The sequence below is a fragment of the Vitis riparia genome, chromosome 8 (genome assembly GCF_004353265.1).
Source record: "Vitis riparia cultivar Riparia Gloire de Montpellier isolate 1030 chromosome 8, EGFV_Vit.rip_1.0, whole genome shotgun sequence".
In the NCBI taxonomy this organism is placed as follows: domain Eukaryota; kingdom Viridiplantae; phylum Streptophyta; class Magnoliopsida; order Vitales; family Vitaceae; genus Vitis; species Vitis riparia.
In genome coordinates this window covers 16,445,956-16,460,542 of record NC_048438.1, presented here as the reverse complement: position 1 = coordinate 16,460,542, position 14,587 = coordinate 16,445,956, and the positions used below count along the sequence as shown (strand labels likewise).

Below are 14,587 nucleotides of genomic sequence, written 5' to 3'. Positions count from 1 at the left end.
AAGCAACACACGATGCTACCCAAAATAACAACACATAAAATGCATGATAAGAAATAATGATAACAATAACAAGAAGACAGAAACGCATACCCAAGAAAACAACAATACCACTAAGCGAAATGAGAGTACATCATGCAAAATAAGACACTAAGGTCTACTCTCGAAACACAAGGTACGAACACGAATCACTAACCAAAACAAGACTCAAATAAAAAGAAAAGAGAACAACTCCTCAAAACGACCAACTAATAATGTAGTCCCAAAAGTACACCAACAAGGTCTGCCATATCATAACGTCTGGTGAATATCAGTGCCCTGGGTGTCTCAAACATGATGGTATAAGCCCGAAGGAGGAGGAACTGCATGTGTGGAATAGGCTGGAAAGGAATCAACAGTCATATCTGAGCCGAGATCAGTATCTGTGGTCGATACGGGAAAGCTAACCGCACCACTGTCAATAAGATCTTGTATGGTGTGACGTAGAGAAGCCAATAATCAGTACGGTGGCCTGCCATCTGGTGAAATGCACAGAACTCGTGAGCACGAAAACGTGGAGGTAAGATACTCGGGGGTGGCCTAGGGGGCCAATGGTGCTAAAAAACCAGTAGCTCTAAGTCGCTCAAAAGCTCTATCCAAAGGCATCCCCAAATCAGAATAAGTCCTCTGATGTCGCGATGGGGACGAGACTGCTCATGTCGTGGGATACTAGTCTGTGGACGCTGAAACTGAAATGAAGGTCGCACCGTGATAGTATGAGGATGCACAAAAGGGTACTGCTGAACTGAATGAGGATGATGATGTTGTAAAGGCGGGAAATCACTCCTGGGTATCTGTAGTGACCTCGCATAGGGATGATAACCAGGTCGTCGATGCTGAAAATCCGCAGAACATACGTCTCCATAGCTCTCAGATGATCCACCAACTCTTTTCCCCTCAGTATCCGGAGGAGGAATAATATCTGACCATAATCCTCTAGAGATGCCATCATCTACATCGAATAAAGCCTGAACCAATGATCTGAAATCCTGGAGTGGGACTCCTGTCAAATGCCGAGCAAACCTAGGATGCAAACTCCTCAAAAACATGCTCATCTGATCTCTCTCGGTAGGTCGGTCAATCATCTCTGCGGCCTTCTCCCTCCAGCGGGAGAGAAAAGAAGAAATAGGCTCATCTGATCCCTGTCGAAGAAACTCAAGCTCTCTACGTGTAGCGCTTGTATCACCACTGGAGGAATACTGTCTCAGAAACTCCTGTGCTAAGTCCTCCCAAGTTCTCCGACGAGATGTCTCTAATGAAGCGTACCATCTCTGCGTCATGCCACTCAATGACAATGGGAACAAGGTGAGCAACTGTGCCTCATCTAGACCAAGGGCCCTCATAACCGTGCTATAAAGTCTAAGATGAATACGAGGACATCCAACACCCGTATATCTCTCTATATCAGGCATCCTGAAACCGACTGGCAAAGTGGCCACTGGCACGTCGACAGGGTCATCCCATGAAATCATCTCATCAGGATCTCTCATCTGTCCAATCCTCCGCTCAAGTCTGTCCATACGAGAATGAGGATCCTCACAATGGTAACTGGTGTGACAATAGGTGGAATGACAGCAACCCGATCATGTGAAGTAGCATGCAAAGTCTGTGTAGCTGGCATCTGAACAGGTATAACAGGTGGTGTTACTATATCAGATGGCGTGTCCTCGAGCACTACTCGCCTACTATGCTGAGTATCCATCCTCTAACTCAAACTGGTCAATGCCCCCTGAATCGAAACCACAGAAGCGGTAAGCTAATCAATCGAAACTGACTGTGAATCCGTCTATAGCAGCTCAGAGATACGAATCAACCTCTATCCCACTCAACCCAGGGCACTGAACCAAGACTGGGACTACAAATAGACTCCTACAAAAGAACCCAAACAAAACGACTCAAACACGACTCATGCAACGACACAGGATACAACGAACAATGACCAACGCATGATACAATACAACCAATATATGACAGGGTGTGATACACAATCCTATGGTGACAATCAAAATTTGGATGTACGATAGAATCTCCAGAGTCACATGAGTGCCCAACATGAGATGACACAATATGATTAAAGAATTTCTATCGATGATCCAAAAAAACGATCGAGGTGTGAAGTGAATGGGGTGTGAAGAACAACACTATCACGAGATCGATACTCAATATAGACCAAATATCCTTGATTCAACCTTCAACTCTAGCTCCATAAGAGAAAAAAATGATAAGTGATCAAGGCGAATCTCTCGAAAAATGTTGTGAATATGAAAATATGCCTTTCACCTTTCTGTAATGAAAAAATATGAGCGTCGAGTTGAAAATCGAACCAAGGATCAAACAAAGCATGAGGTATTGAGCCCGTGATAGGTGTACAGTGTAAAAACAAGATGATCATGATCGATGAACATATCCCAAAGCATCGAGTGAGTGTCAACAAAGTGAAAGGATGTGCCGAGCCAAGAAAGAAAAACGAAAGCCCTAGGGAGAAAACATGCTAAACTCATCGAGTGAAAAACACGAACTAAGGCGACAAGACGAAAGGTGATCCAACCGTACTCAAACTCATACCAATCTCCGAGCACTCTCAACTGGAGACTAAAAGGAGGGAGTGTCGAATCCAAAGTGTAACCACAGAGGCTCTGAAGGCCCTCAGATGCACCCACGTGTAAAAAGGGAGTCCTAATCGAAGAATCTACGGCTCAACCTACGAGGTGAAGGTGGCTCTAAATGGATATGGGTGGACTTTAAAAATCCCTAGCAGAAGCGATCATACCCTCCAACGGTACGCAACCCTTTGCACGCCTCCGAAGAGATGGGGTGCTTCTACAGTGAAAGCTCTCACACTTTCAACACTCAATAGTCAACTAAAGTGCACAGTGAGCGGTATGGGTGCATCTGAAAACCCTATGAATCTAGAGCAGAAGAAGAAACACACTGATCGCACAACTATCCTTGAAACCTAGCTCCGGGCTATACAGGTCTTCAATGATCGGACTCCAATTGACATCAAAGTGTCGCTCTCCTCCAAAATGCTCCCGTGCATCGATATAGCCCGTCGCTAGACCTTACTCCTAATCTCTGGCTCGGTCGAAGAGCAAGCACACAAAAGGCCTCACACTTGCAATAGTGAGAACCGGGATGAAAAGAATGACCGAAACCAAGAGAGTTGGAGATAAGGAGATAGATGTGGGACCCACATAGACAAACGACATGCAATCAAGCAGAAGAAGGGCAATCATGCGACATGCAGTCAGGCAGAGTACAAGATATATCACTCATGCACACATACAAGCTATGACAATCGAATGAAAAAGTGACACAAATATCATGCTCAAAGACGATCAAGAGAATATATAATCTAGACAATCGACATGTCAAATCAAACGAGGTATAACAATGAATCCATATATGCAAGGCAATCAAAACAATCATGGCAAATATCAGAATGACTATGCTAAGCAAGGCAAGATGATCAATCAATATAATCAGCATGTCAATGTACTCAACAAACATGGCAATGAAGCACAGAAAAAAACAAAATCCTCCATCAAGATAATCAATCTCGTAATCAGCATGTCAAATATCTCATACAAATATATCAATGAAGCATGAAGAAACTGGCTATATCATAATCCCCGACCAAATAATCAACCAACATGATCAACACATCAATGTCCCAAGTGAAAACTCGAGAACCCTCAATGTGCAATCAAGAGATGAGTACCCACTGATCGACTCATCAAACGCCACATTTGTTTCATCTTAAGTTCAAGCTTGACCCTCTAAACTCCCCAGTGGAGTCGCCAATTTTGTGGACCCCGCATTTCGTGCTCATGCGTTTTCCACTCGATGGCGAGCTCGATTCTTTTTACTTTGAAAAATTGATTTTTAGTTCATTAAGAAAATGACTTGGAGTCGCCACTTATTTTTGTTTTATTTTTAAAGGGTAAACAAAATAAGAAAGAAAAACCCTAAGTGTGACTCCTTGTTTTGGAAAAGGTGGTCTGTGAAAAACCAGGTCGGGTTCGGGGGTCAGGTTACTTATCAGGAAGGTACGGTAAAAACCGTAGCACCCCTCTAAATCCCTAAAGTCGGGTCTCTACTAATAAAATGAAGCAATCATGGCAATGGACGAGTAAATCAATGAGTACCCAGAATAAATCATACACACGTGAGAATCAAAATATGCTTAGACAATTACCAGAATGAAAGTAGGTGCGTACCTGGGTGGCGAGCCATAATGCGCTATCAAGAAGTGAGGTTAGCGCACAATTAAGGAATAATTTCGAGCATGTCATAGAGCTAAATAAAATCGATCATACATGGTAATTAAATCAAACAAACAATCAATCAATCATAAGGAAATCACATATGTTGGGCCCCCACCAAAGCCCGATTTATATTGCATGAATTAATCCCATAAATTCCATTATTCGGAATTACGGAAAATTCGTTCCTCCTTATTAAAGTCAAGAGGAGCAGAAGATTATTTGAAAGCCAGAGCAGAATTAAAACTATTCGGGAGAAAATTAGATTTTTGAAATTTATTTGGAAATTAGAGTCTCGAAAATTATTTGAAGATTGGAGTCTTGAAAATTAAATTTAAGAATTGGAATTTCAGATATTAAATTTGAAAGAAATTAGAATTTTGGAAATCGGAAATTAGGTTCAGAAAATTGGAATTTTGAAGAATTGTTTAAAATGGAATTTCAAAATAAATAACTAAAATAATAATAATTAAATAGATTAATGAGAATATTGGAATTTTCAGAAATAGAAATTTAATTCGGGAGTCGGAAATTTTAATGAATTGTTTAAAATGAAATTTTAGAATATATAAATAAAATAATAATAATAATTAATGTGAATATTGGAACTTTTCAGAAATAGAAATTTAATTCGGAAGTCGGAAATTTTAATGAATTGTTTTAGATGAAATTTTAGAATAAATAAATATAATAATAATAATTAAATAAATTAATGTGAATATTGGAATTTTTGGAATTAGAAATTAAATTTGAAAGTCGGAAATTTTAATGAATTGTTTTAGATGAAATTTTAGAATAAATAAATAAGATAATAATAATTAAATAAATTAATGTGAATATTGGAATTTTTGGAATTAGAAATTAAATTTGAAAGTCGGAAATTTTAATGAATTGTTTAAGATGAAATTTTAGAATAAATAAATAAAATAATAATAATTAAATAGATAAATGTGAATATTGTAATTTTTGGAATTAGAAATTAAAATTGGAAGTCGAAAATTTAGATGAATTGTTTAAAATGGAATTTTAGAATAAATAAATAAGATAAAATAATAATAAATAAATAGATTAATAAATATTGGAATTTTCGGAATTAGAAATTAAAATTGGAAGTCGAAAATTTAGATGAATTATTTAAAATGGAATTTTAGAATAAATAAATAAGATAAAATAATAATAAATAAATAGATTAATAAATATTGGAATTTTCGGAATTAGAAATTAAAATTGGAAGTCGAAAATTTAGATGAATTGTTTAAAATGGAATTTAGAATAAATAAATAAGATAAAATAATAATAAATAAATAGATTAATGCGAATATTGGAATTTTTGAGTCTAAAGATTAAATTTGGAAATCCAGTTTTGAAAATTTGAATTTTAATGATTGAAATAAATGACTAACTAAATAAATATGGAACAAAGATGCTAATTAACGAAAATAACGTTTAAACGAATTATAATAATAGTGATAACAAATGAATAGTGGAATCTTTTTTTAATTGAAAATCAAATTAGGGGGCTGGATTTTTAAAGGATTAGGCTTTGAATAAGTAGATAAGTATGGGATTATAACACTAATTAACGAGAATAATATTTAGGCGAATAAAGATGAATGATAGGATTTTTGGGATTGAAAATTTAAATTCAGAAGTTGGATTTTTGAAATATTGGGCCTTATATAAATAAATAGATAGGGAATAAGAACTCTAATTAACGAAAATAAAATTTAAACGAATAATGGAATTTCTAGGATTGAAAAAAAAAAAAATTAAATTAGGACATAAGGTTTTTGAAAGATTAGACTTTAAATAACTGGATAAATATATGATAACAATTCTAGTTGACGTAAATAAGATTTGAACGAATTATAGAAAAATTAAATTAAGACACGGGATTTTGAAATATTAGGCTAGATTAATATGAGATTTTTAGAAGATGGTAAATAAATACATATGAAATAATAACAATTAACAATCATAATATTTAAACGAGTGACATTGCATGGGGGAATTTTCGGGATTGAATTTTCGAGAAATCAAAATTTTACAAACCGAATTTGAAATTAAATTTTAGGAAGTTATTTCGAAAATGATATTTCGTATAGCTAATTTTAAAATCTTCATTGGAAAAACATATTTATAACATTAGAAAAAGGACTTGAGAGGGGCCGTATTCTTGGCCCGAATTTGGAGGACGGGGCTTAAGGTCCATGCAAACTGATCTAAACATGCAACTTGGGCTTTGGGAGCCCACCAACAAAGCCCACCAGCTGAACATCCATCATGAGGATCTGGAGGTGGCTGCCACTTTGTTTCTTTTTAAAACAAAATGGTGGCCAACGGATAGCAAGCCGACGGTGGGGAATAGGGCCTTCAAGTCGATGATGGCCATGAGGGTATGAGGGAATAGAGGTGGGGGGCTGCTGCTTCTGCTGGAGCTCGCACTGCCATGGCTGGCGCTGCTGGTATCGCCGCCGTCTCCAACGCTGGAAGGAGATCTTGGTGAAAAGGAAAGCAACGACGGCAATGAGTGGCGGGCTCCCTCTCCGGCAGTGGTTATTTGATGAACGGAGTGGCTTCTGTGGGCGAAAGATTGGGCCATTGAGGAGTTTGATGGGTGGTCAGGAGGTGGATAATGATCCGCATGGCAAAAAAGCTTAGGGTCATGGCCATTGGGTCAGCATCTGGGCACAGGAAATGGGTGCTTGCCCACGGCATTGCGGGCTGGCTGCACTATACTAGATGATTCCCTTTGGTAACGCATGGGTCTTCCTATTGATAGAGAGCTTCTGGACCAGAGATTTCCATCTCCAAGAACATGAGTGCCAAAATAGAACTCCGAAAATATACTGAAAACCAAGCTAAAAATCAACCATAAAATGAAGGCATGCTGGCTCAAAACCTCCAAGAACATCCAATAACATAATAAAATCCACAATGCTCGCATTCATACATCAGGATAAATAAAAGGAAGACAAACTAGCAAACCCATAAATCATAACAAAAATGGTATGGAAGCAAAGAGGTCCAGCTGAATAGAAACCATACCTGCTCCTTCTTCTCGGGCAAGCTCCTCTCTCGAAAAATCCTCCCGCCACCTGCAGCGCCCTCTATTCCCCTCTTTTTTCTTTGCTCTTTTCTTTTTCCTTTGATTCCTACCTTCCCGGGCAAGCTATTACCTGCTTCCCTATTCATCTCTCAGCAGGTATGGCTCTTCCAACTCCAGCATGGCCTCTGCCATGTCCATGCTGCCAGTCCTTTCGGGAGAAGAGGGCCCCCACTCCTCAAGTGCTGCCCGGTATCCCCACCTCCAAGGGGGTCTACAATATTATATTTTTAAAAATCACTTTAATAATTTCAAATTTTATAATAATAAAAATGTTTTTAATATCTTTAATTTTTTAAACAATTCTGAAACTTAATGGTGGGTGGTGGCGGCTCCGCTGAAAACAGAAACTCTTAATGGAAATCCTAAAAATCTCAATAAATGAGTGCAAGACTCTGGTAGTGTGGTAGTTACGAGTTGTTTGTCGTCTCCGAGTCACCATCAAAGCGCTTATGCCTACTATGTTCCATCAGGCCAACTTTTGACCTTCGCCCTTCAATTACCAAATCTGTACCCCAAAAATATATTCACTTCCACAAGCCTCTTCATATTATTATTATTTTTATTTCTATTTGTATTGAAATGGATCTTTTCCTGCTCTGTTCCCACCAATCCATTCAATCTAAGGTTTTGCGCTTTGAATCTTTTAGGGCTTTGCATTCTGCTTCTTCTATCCGGAACTGCTCGGGACGCAGGTTAGGGTTTTGAATTTACTCGTTTTGTGGTTGTTAATTCCTTTGCTTCCTACGATTTTTATATTTTTGTTGTGTTTGATTTGTTTATCGTGTTTGGTTGTTCGGAAAAGATAAGAAAATGTGGAACAAAGGCAAAAAATTTAGAAATATTTAGTTAAAAGGGATGAAATAATCCTCAAAATCAGAAATCTAACCCTTCTCATGAATCCATTTTTGAGATAAATACCCTTTTCTATTTTAAGTATTTACATACAAAACCTAAAAGAAAGGGTTATTTTTACAATAAAATAATGAAGATATTTTTGTCCAAATGATGCCAAAAAAGGGTGAGAGATTAAATTTAAAAAATTGGGTTTTGAGAGACCTTTTAATCAATTAACCCAAAAATTTAACCAGTTTTTAGCATTTTTTTTTATTATTGTAACAAAATCTGTAATAATGTTAGGTTGATTGTTTTACTTTTGTTGTAGGTGGGAGGTATGGGGTTGAAGAAGGGATGGGTTTAAGGCTTATGTGTCTGGAACTGTCGCAGGTTGTTTATTTTATCTTTTTGTTGTTGGTGGGAGGTATGGGGTTGAAGAAGAGGTGGGTTTAAGGGCTTAGTTGCCTGGCACTGTAGCAATGGGTCTTAACTGTTTTGGTGCATTTGAATGGTGTAAAGGGAAGAAGAGTCTCAGGGAGCCAGAGGCAGAAGGTATGAGGATGAATATGGAATGAGTTTGTTTGATAAGTAAATTTTATATTGATGGATTATTTGTTGAAATTGCACTCTTAGTGAATTGTGGATTTGATGGTAGTACCATCCAGCATTTTTTTCCATTTGGCCTTTCAGCATTTCCTGGAGGATGCAGGACTATAATTTCCCTTATGAGAAATTAAAGGATTGAACCTCTGTGCAAATGGTGTCAACGCCTTCTTGCTTGTCCATATGTAACCCTAATAACTCATATAGCTATCACGCCCTCTCCTCCTGCCAAAGCCTTTTATGAATGTATTTCCATTGATTGATCTATAGAAGATGCCATCACGAATACTCTATTTTGGGATTATCTCACCTGCTGTAGGCATTCACACCTAAAAAGATCTCTAGACAACCTGCTGTTAGGCCCTCATAAAGTTGTTTGTGGGTGTTAATTAGCAACACTAATGCTAGATGAGCCTAAGGATGTTAAAACTTAAGCGATTCAGGATAAAAATGGACAACTGTATGCTGGTCAAAACAGGTTTGACACGTTCACAAGCTCATTATGGTTGAACCTGTTATATGGTGCAATTCAGATTGGACTGAGTCAAACTGATGTAAGCCCAAAACACAAGTTCTGGGCCTTGAATCATACAGCCTGAACACAACCAATTGCACGGGATGATTTTGACTGGGTTTGTGTCATCCCATATTTACCTGGAATAGTTAAATAGCATAATTAATATTTTACTTTCCAAATTGTGAACTCCAATGCAAGATCTTGGTTCTGATAGACCTTGTAATTTTTTTACTCTAAAATATAAAAATAGTGTAGGATATTTGAAAATGCATTTATCACTGAATTTCAAGTCAGGCCAGGTGTCAGGCTAAGAAAGCTCTACCTGAGCTTGACTTTAGGCTGCAATTTGTGCTCAAGTTTTGTGGACCAAACTGCCTTAAGTTTATACTAGCACAACAAATTTTTTTCTGTACCCATATGTCAACCTTTAAAAAAATTTCATTTTTTTGCCTGCCATTAAAATTTTTCATTTATGCAGACCAAACTATAGAATCTGTAGACAACCTTTGGTTTGTGTTTAATCTGGAAAGCATGGACAAAGTTAAATCCTTAGAACTTCATGCAGAAAATAATGCCCAGCTCAAAATATTTTATAAATATTTGTTCTCTTGAGAATTTTTCCAGTTAATTCTAAGTTGTTTTGATGTTCTAGTTGAAAGATTTATTAGTCTTGCTTGTCTTATTCACAAATTAACCTTAAATGATCTTTACATGTTTGTCCGTTGTTTATGTGTCTGTATGGTTAGAGATTGCTACAAACAATGTGAGGCTCTTCTCTTATAATTCACTGAGATCAGCTACAAATAACTTCCATCCATCAAGCAGAGTAGGTGGAGGTGGTTTCGGAGTTGTGTATAGGGTGAGATAACTAATCCTCATATTATTCAAATTATCTTTATATCTCCTAAGGTTAATCCTTATGTTATTCAAATTATCTTTATAGCTGCTAAGGTGTCTCCTTCTCTGTGTGTGATTGTCTGGTTCCTCCTTTGATAGGGATGGGTATGTATGCATGTGTGGGAAGATGGTTCTTTTTGGTATTTAGTACTCACTCACTTTGTTACAGGGCGTTTTAAGGGATGGTACTCAAGTTGCTATCAAGTGTCTTTCTGCTGAATCTAAACAAGGAACACAAGAATTCTTAACAGAGATTAACATGATATCAAATATCCGACATCCCAACCTTGTTGAACTCATTGGGTGTTGCATTGAAGGCAGTAATCGGATATTGGTGTATGAATATCTGGAGAACAATAGCATTGCAAGCGTAATACTTGGTAATCATCAGCATATGGGTGCTTTATGTGAAAGTGGCTCATATGTCAACTTGAATGAATTTACAACTTTACATAGAATATAACTTTTTGAATTTGAGTTGTCAGAGATTGTGCCTAGTTGTGCCAATTTTTTCCTCCTATCCTCTCAACTTTCACTGCCTGATTTGGCTTAGAAAATGCTGTAGTATTTAATTTTTATTTTATTGGTTATGACAAACAAAGTGACATGGCCAAATCATAGCATATTGAGGCCCTCTTCGGATTGGCTTCTGAGAAGCTATAAGCACTTTTTAAAGCTGAATAAGGGGACTTGTTTGGTTAATTTTGTTGAAAGAGATTATAACTTAAAAAAGGCTTAATATGAAGACTAAGAAAATGGTACTTCTTGTAGAAGCTTTATTTCGACTTATGCAATAAGTTATTTCATATTTAATAAAACTTTTATGATACCAATATTACCTTTTAAAAATGATAACTTTAATTTCAACTTCAATTTTTAGCTAAAGCAAAAAATATATATATAAAAAAATGTGGCTTTAAAGTGAAGTTATAAGCTTTATTTTCTATTAAAGTCGTTTATATTTAAGGGATTTGTCCAAAGCATGAAGTGTTTTCTTTTTCTTTTTTTTATAGGTAAATTTTTCTTGGAACCTCCCACAAACCCTCCCCACCCCTTTACCACATGAGCAAAGCATGAGTTGATTCATTCAAGATGGTCTTTATTTTAATCTTATGAATTAAGGTTGTATGTTATGAGTGTTCAGTTTTCAGGCTGTGTTAAGTTCCAACATCGATTCTTTCAGGTTCAAAAGGTAAACATGTGATTCTGGATTGGCCTACAAGAGTTTCTATCTGCATGGGTACAGCCTCTGGTCTTGCATATCTTCATGAGGAAGCTGAACCACATATTGTCCACAGAGATATTAAGGCTAGTAATGTACTTCTTGATGGAAGCTTTCTTCCTAAAATTGGAGATTTTGGTTTGGCAAAACTTTTCCCGGACAATGTCACTCATGTTAGCACTCGAGTAGCAGGGACAGTGTAAGCATTGCTTTTGATTGTTTTTCTTCCTATCTGGTGGACCATCTGATCTAAGTAGGATTATCATGTTATCATCTGGAACTTTGAGTTATTAGAAAGTCTGGTTGAGTAAGATTTTCTTGAAACCAAGATTAGTTTGATTCTGAAAATTATTTAGAAATTAACTGCTAGGCAGCACTAGCAAATTTGTCAGCCTTCTGATAATGTAGAAGATGTTATAGAAAGGGAACATTGGTACCCATTCTCTATTTCCAAAAATTGGAAGGTGTCATTTGATGGGGCCATCAGTGGGTTCCTCATTTAACAAGAATTGGTTCTTTGAATTGGTAGACTCATCCAATCTTCCCACTCATTTATTTTGGCCAAATATGGAGTATGAACTACAAATGCTAGAGGTTTGGAGATTTAATCATCAATCTAGAGTGTTAGGCCAATTTGTCATAGAAGCGTAGCTTGGTCTGCTTGTTGACATGGGCATATTGCTATTTGCTGGTAAGATGAATTTGTGGGTTAATTATTCGAAATTAATTTTGGTTACCTCAAAGCTTAAATTTGGTTTACTTGCTTCTTGAGGTAGGTAAACTAAGTTGACATACACATGCATTTCTTACATTGCAAGAGAATGAGCTTAAATTTGTAAGTGTGTTGGTTGTCCCAAATTTTGTACAAGATGTCCAACCCTCTTCTTACCTGCGTTCGGATTGACTTGAAAACTTTTTGCCCTTCCTAGCATCAAATCCCCAGTGGTTAGCCAGTGCTGTGCTTTTCTGGGAAACAGAATGATAGGCTGTGTATCAAGTCGGCTACTAGTTTTGACGTTTAATCATATTGCACATGGACCTACACTAATAACAGAATAATGTAAATGTGGAACCAGTTGTAATTAGTATTTGCAGCATTAAATGTTCTGTTTCACTTCAATGGATATAATGCTGTAAAATGTTATGACACACTCTCTCTCTCTTCTTCTTCTTCTTCTTCTTCGTCTTTTCTTCTTCTTTTTTGTCTTTCATTTTGGCATTCATTTTTTCTGTTTCTTCATTACATCTCATTATTCATCTGATTTATGTCTTCAGGGGATATCTGGCCCCGGAGTATGCCTTGTTGGGACAGCTTACTAAAAAGGCAGATATATACAGTTTTGGGGTGCTTATGCTTGAAATAATTAGTGGCAGAAGTAGTAGTAAAGCAGCATTTGGAGAGGAACTATTGGTTCTGGTAGAATGGGTAAATTTTTCAAGCTTGATTCCTCAATTTCACTAAACTTTTGTCAGAGAAGTATACTATCCTTTTTGATTGCTGAGAAGACATTGAAAATAAATGAGAACTCTGAAATTGGGCTGGTGCTGCTTTTATAGGTTTCCAAATTTTCTTCTCTCTTCATGCTACTCTGCAATCAAATAGATGTTTCTTGTAGTTTCTTTTCATTTTAATTAAGATGCATGTTGCATTTGCACTGTTCTCTCTTAAGAAATGTGGCAGTAGCCATTGGGCTGTACCCAAGGTGAGTATTCTTGGCCAGGCTGGATGAGTTGGGCAGACATTATTAAAATCCAAACTAGCTGTACCTTAGGAGAGTATTCTTGCCTAGGCTGGTTGAGTTGGGTGCACATTATTAAAATCCAAACTAGCAATGTGAGCTTAGGCCTCCTATATGACTATTTGGTTTAGCTACTCTCCAAACTCTCTGCTGAACTCCATCCTATTTGCTCAATTGTCCAGTAATTTTGGTCATGTCAACAGAAGACATATCAGGTAAGCATTGGAAAATGATACAGAAACCAACAAAATTTATGCAATCTCAGCATCTAAAAAATAATAGGATCTCCATCTGGTGAATGCCAATGGGCAGGTTGTGGAAGAGGACAGGTCCTGTCCTTGCCAGTTAAAATCTATGGGTGGAGAAATTCCAAAAGGAAATTGGGATCAAATTTTGAACAGGAAAAAATTAAAATGTAACCTACTTGGGCTTGGTTGGTAGCCTATAGATGTTGTCTAGTTACACCTCCAAAGGGAGCTGGAAACCTAAATTGGTATCTGTTGGTTTTTGTTTATGTTTCCTTCCTGACTGATGCAAGAATTCGGGTGTACTGTTCCAGCAAATGTGTACCATGATTTGTGTGTTTATGAGTTAATCTCTTTGTATGTGCTGATTGAAATGTGAATAACAGACATGGAAGCTGAAGGAAGAAGAAAGACTTCTGGAAATTGTTGATCCAGAACTGACTGATTATCCAGAGGACGAGATGATGCGCTTCATTAAGGTTGCTCTCTTTTGCACTCAAGCAGCTTCACACCAAAGACCCAACATGAAGCTAGTTGTGGATATGCTGTCCAAGGATGTTATTCTCAATGAGAAGGTACTAACACGGCCAGGGGTGTACAAGGGCCGGCCAACTCATCATGTGGAAAGTAGTCCACAGGAGTCATCATCTTCTCAGGGAAATAAAGGCAAGCAATCAATAAATCCTTCTGTATCTTCAACCAGTTTAGGCAGCCAGAGTGTGACGCAAATGCTTCCCAGGTGACCAAGTGTTTCATATAGCCCATCGTTTTTACTAATGGTTTAACAGCATCCTATTTATTGTACTTTTATGGAAGCCTGTAACATGTATTTGTTTGATAGTGGGCCTTTTTCCACTTATGCTTTAGAAATGTATACGAATGAAAGCAGAAACTGTCTCTGTGGCTCATGTTTTTACATGTATAACTGGTCATCAATTTCTTACTCGAAGATTCAAAAATTCTTATATCCAATCGTTTCTCATTCTCTTTTAGTGGGTCAAGTCCGATACACGGTTGCAGATTTCTTCTTCGATCAGAAACTTCCCTTGAGAGGAGGTTGAAGCAAGACCAATCTACAAAAGGAAACACAGAGAAAATTAGATAAAAAATTATAGAATAA

The 14,587-nt window shown here is 37.2% G+C and overlaps 1 protein-coding gene across 1 annotated transcript; it reads left to right on the top strand.

Moving 5' to 3' along the window:
* The first annotated feature begins 8,015 nt into the window (after positions 1–8,015).
* Positions 8,016–14,449, top strand: LOC117920816 (putative serine/threonine-protein kinase). The gene is made up of 7 exons (XM_034838460.1): positions 8,016–8,102; positions 8,573–8,796; positions 10,111–10,223; positions 10,431–10,641; positions 11,445–11,682; positions 12,759–12,909; positions 13,854–14,449. The coding sequence occupies exons 2-7, from the start codon at positions 8,724–8,726 to the stop codon at positions 14,208–14,210; spliced, it is 1,143 nt and encodes a 380-aa protein (XP_034694351.1). The 5' UTR covers positions 8,016–8,102; positions 8,573–8,723; the 3' UTR covers positions 14,211–14,449.
* The last annotated feature ends 138 nt before the right edge of the window (positions 14,450–14,587 follow it).

Coding starts and splice junctions, on each gene's coding strand:
- LOC117920816 (XM_034838460.1), top strand. CDS start 8,724: ATGGGTCTTAACTGTTTTGGTGCATTTGAATGGTGTAAAGGGAAGAAG. Junction 10,224..10,430: donor GTTTCGGAGTTGTGTATAGG/GTGAGATAACTA, acceptor ACTTTGTTACAG/GGCGTTTTAAGGGATGGTAC. Junction 12,910..13,853: donor TATTGGTTCTGGTAGAATGG/GTAAATTTTTCA, acceptor TGTGAATAACAG/ACATGGAAGCTGAAGGAAGA.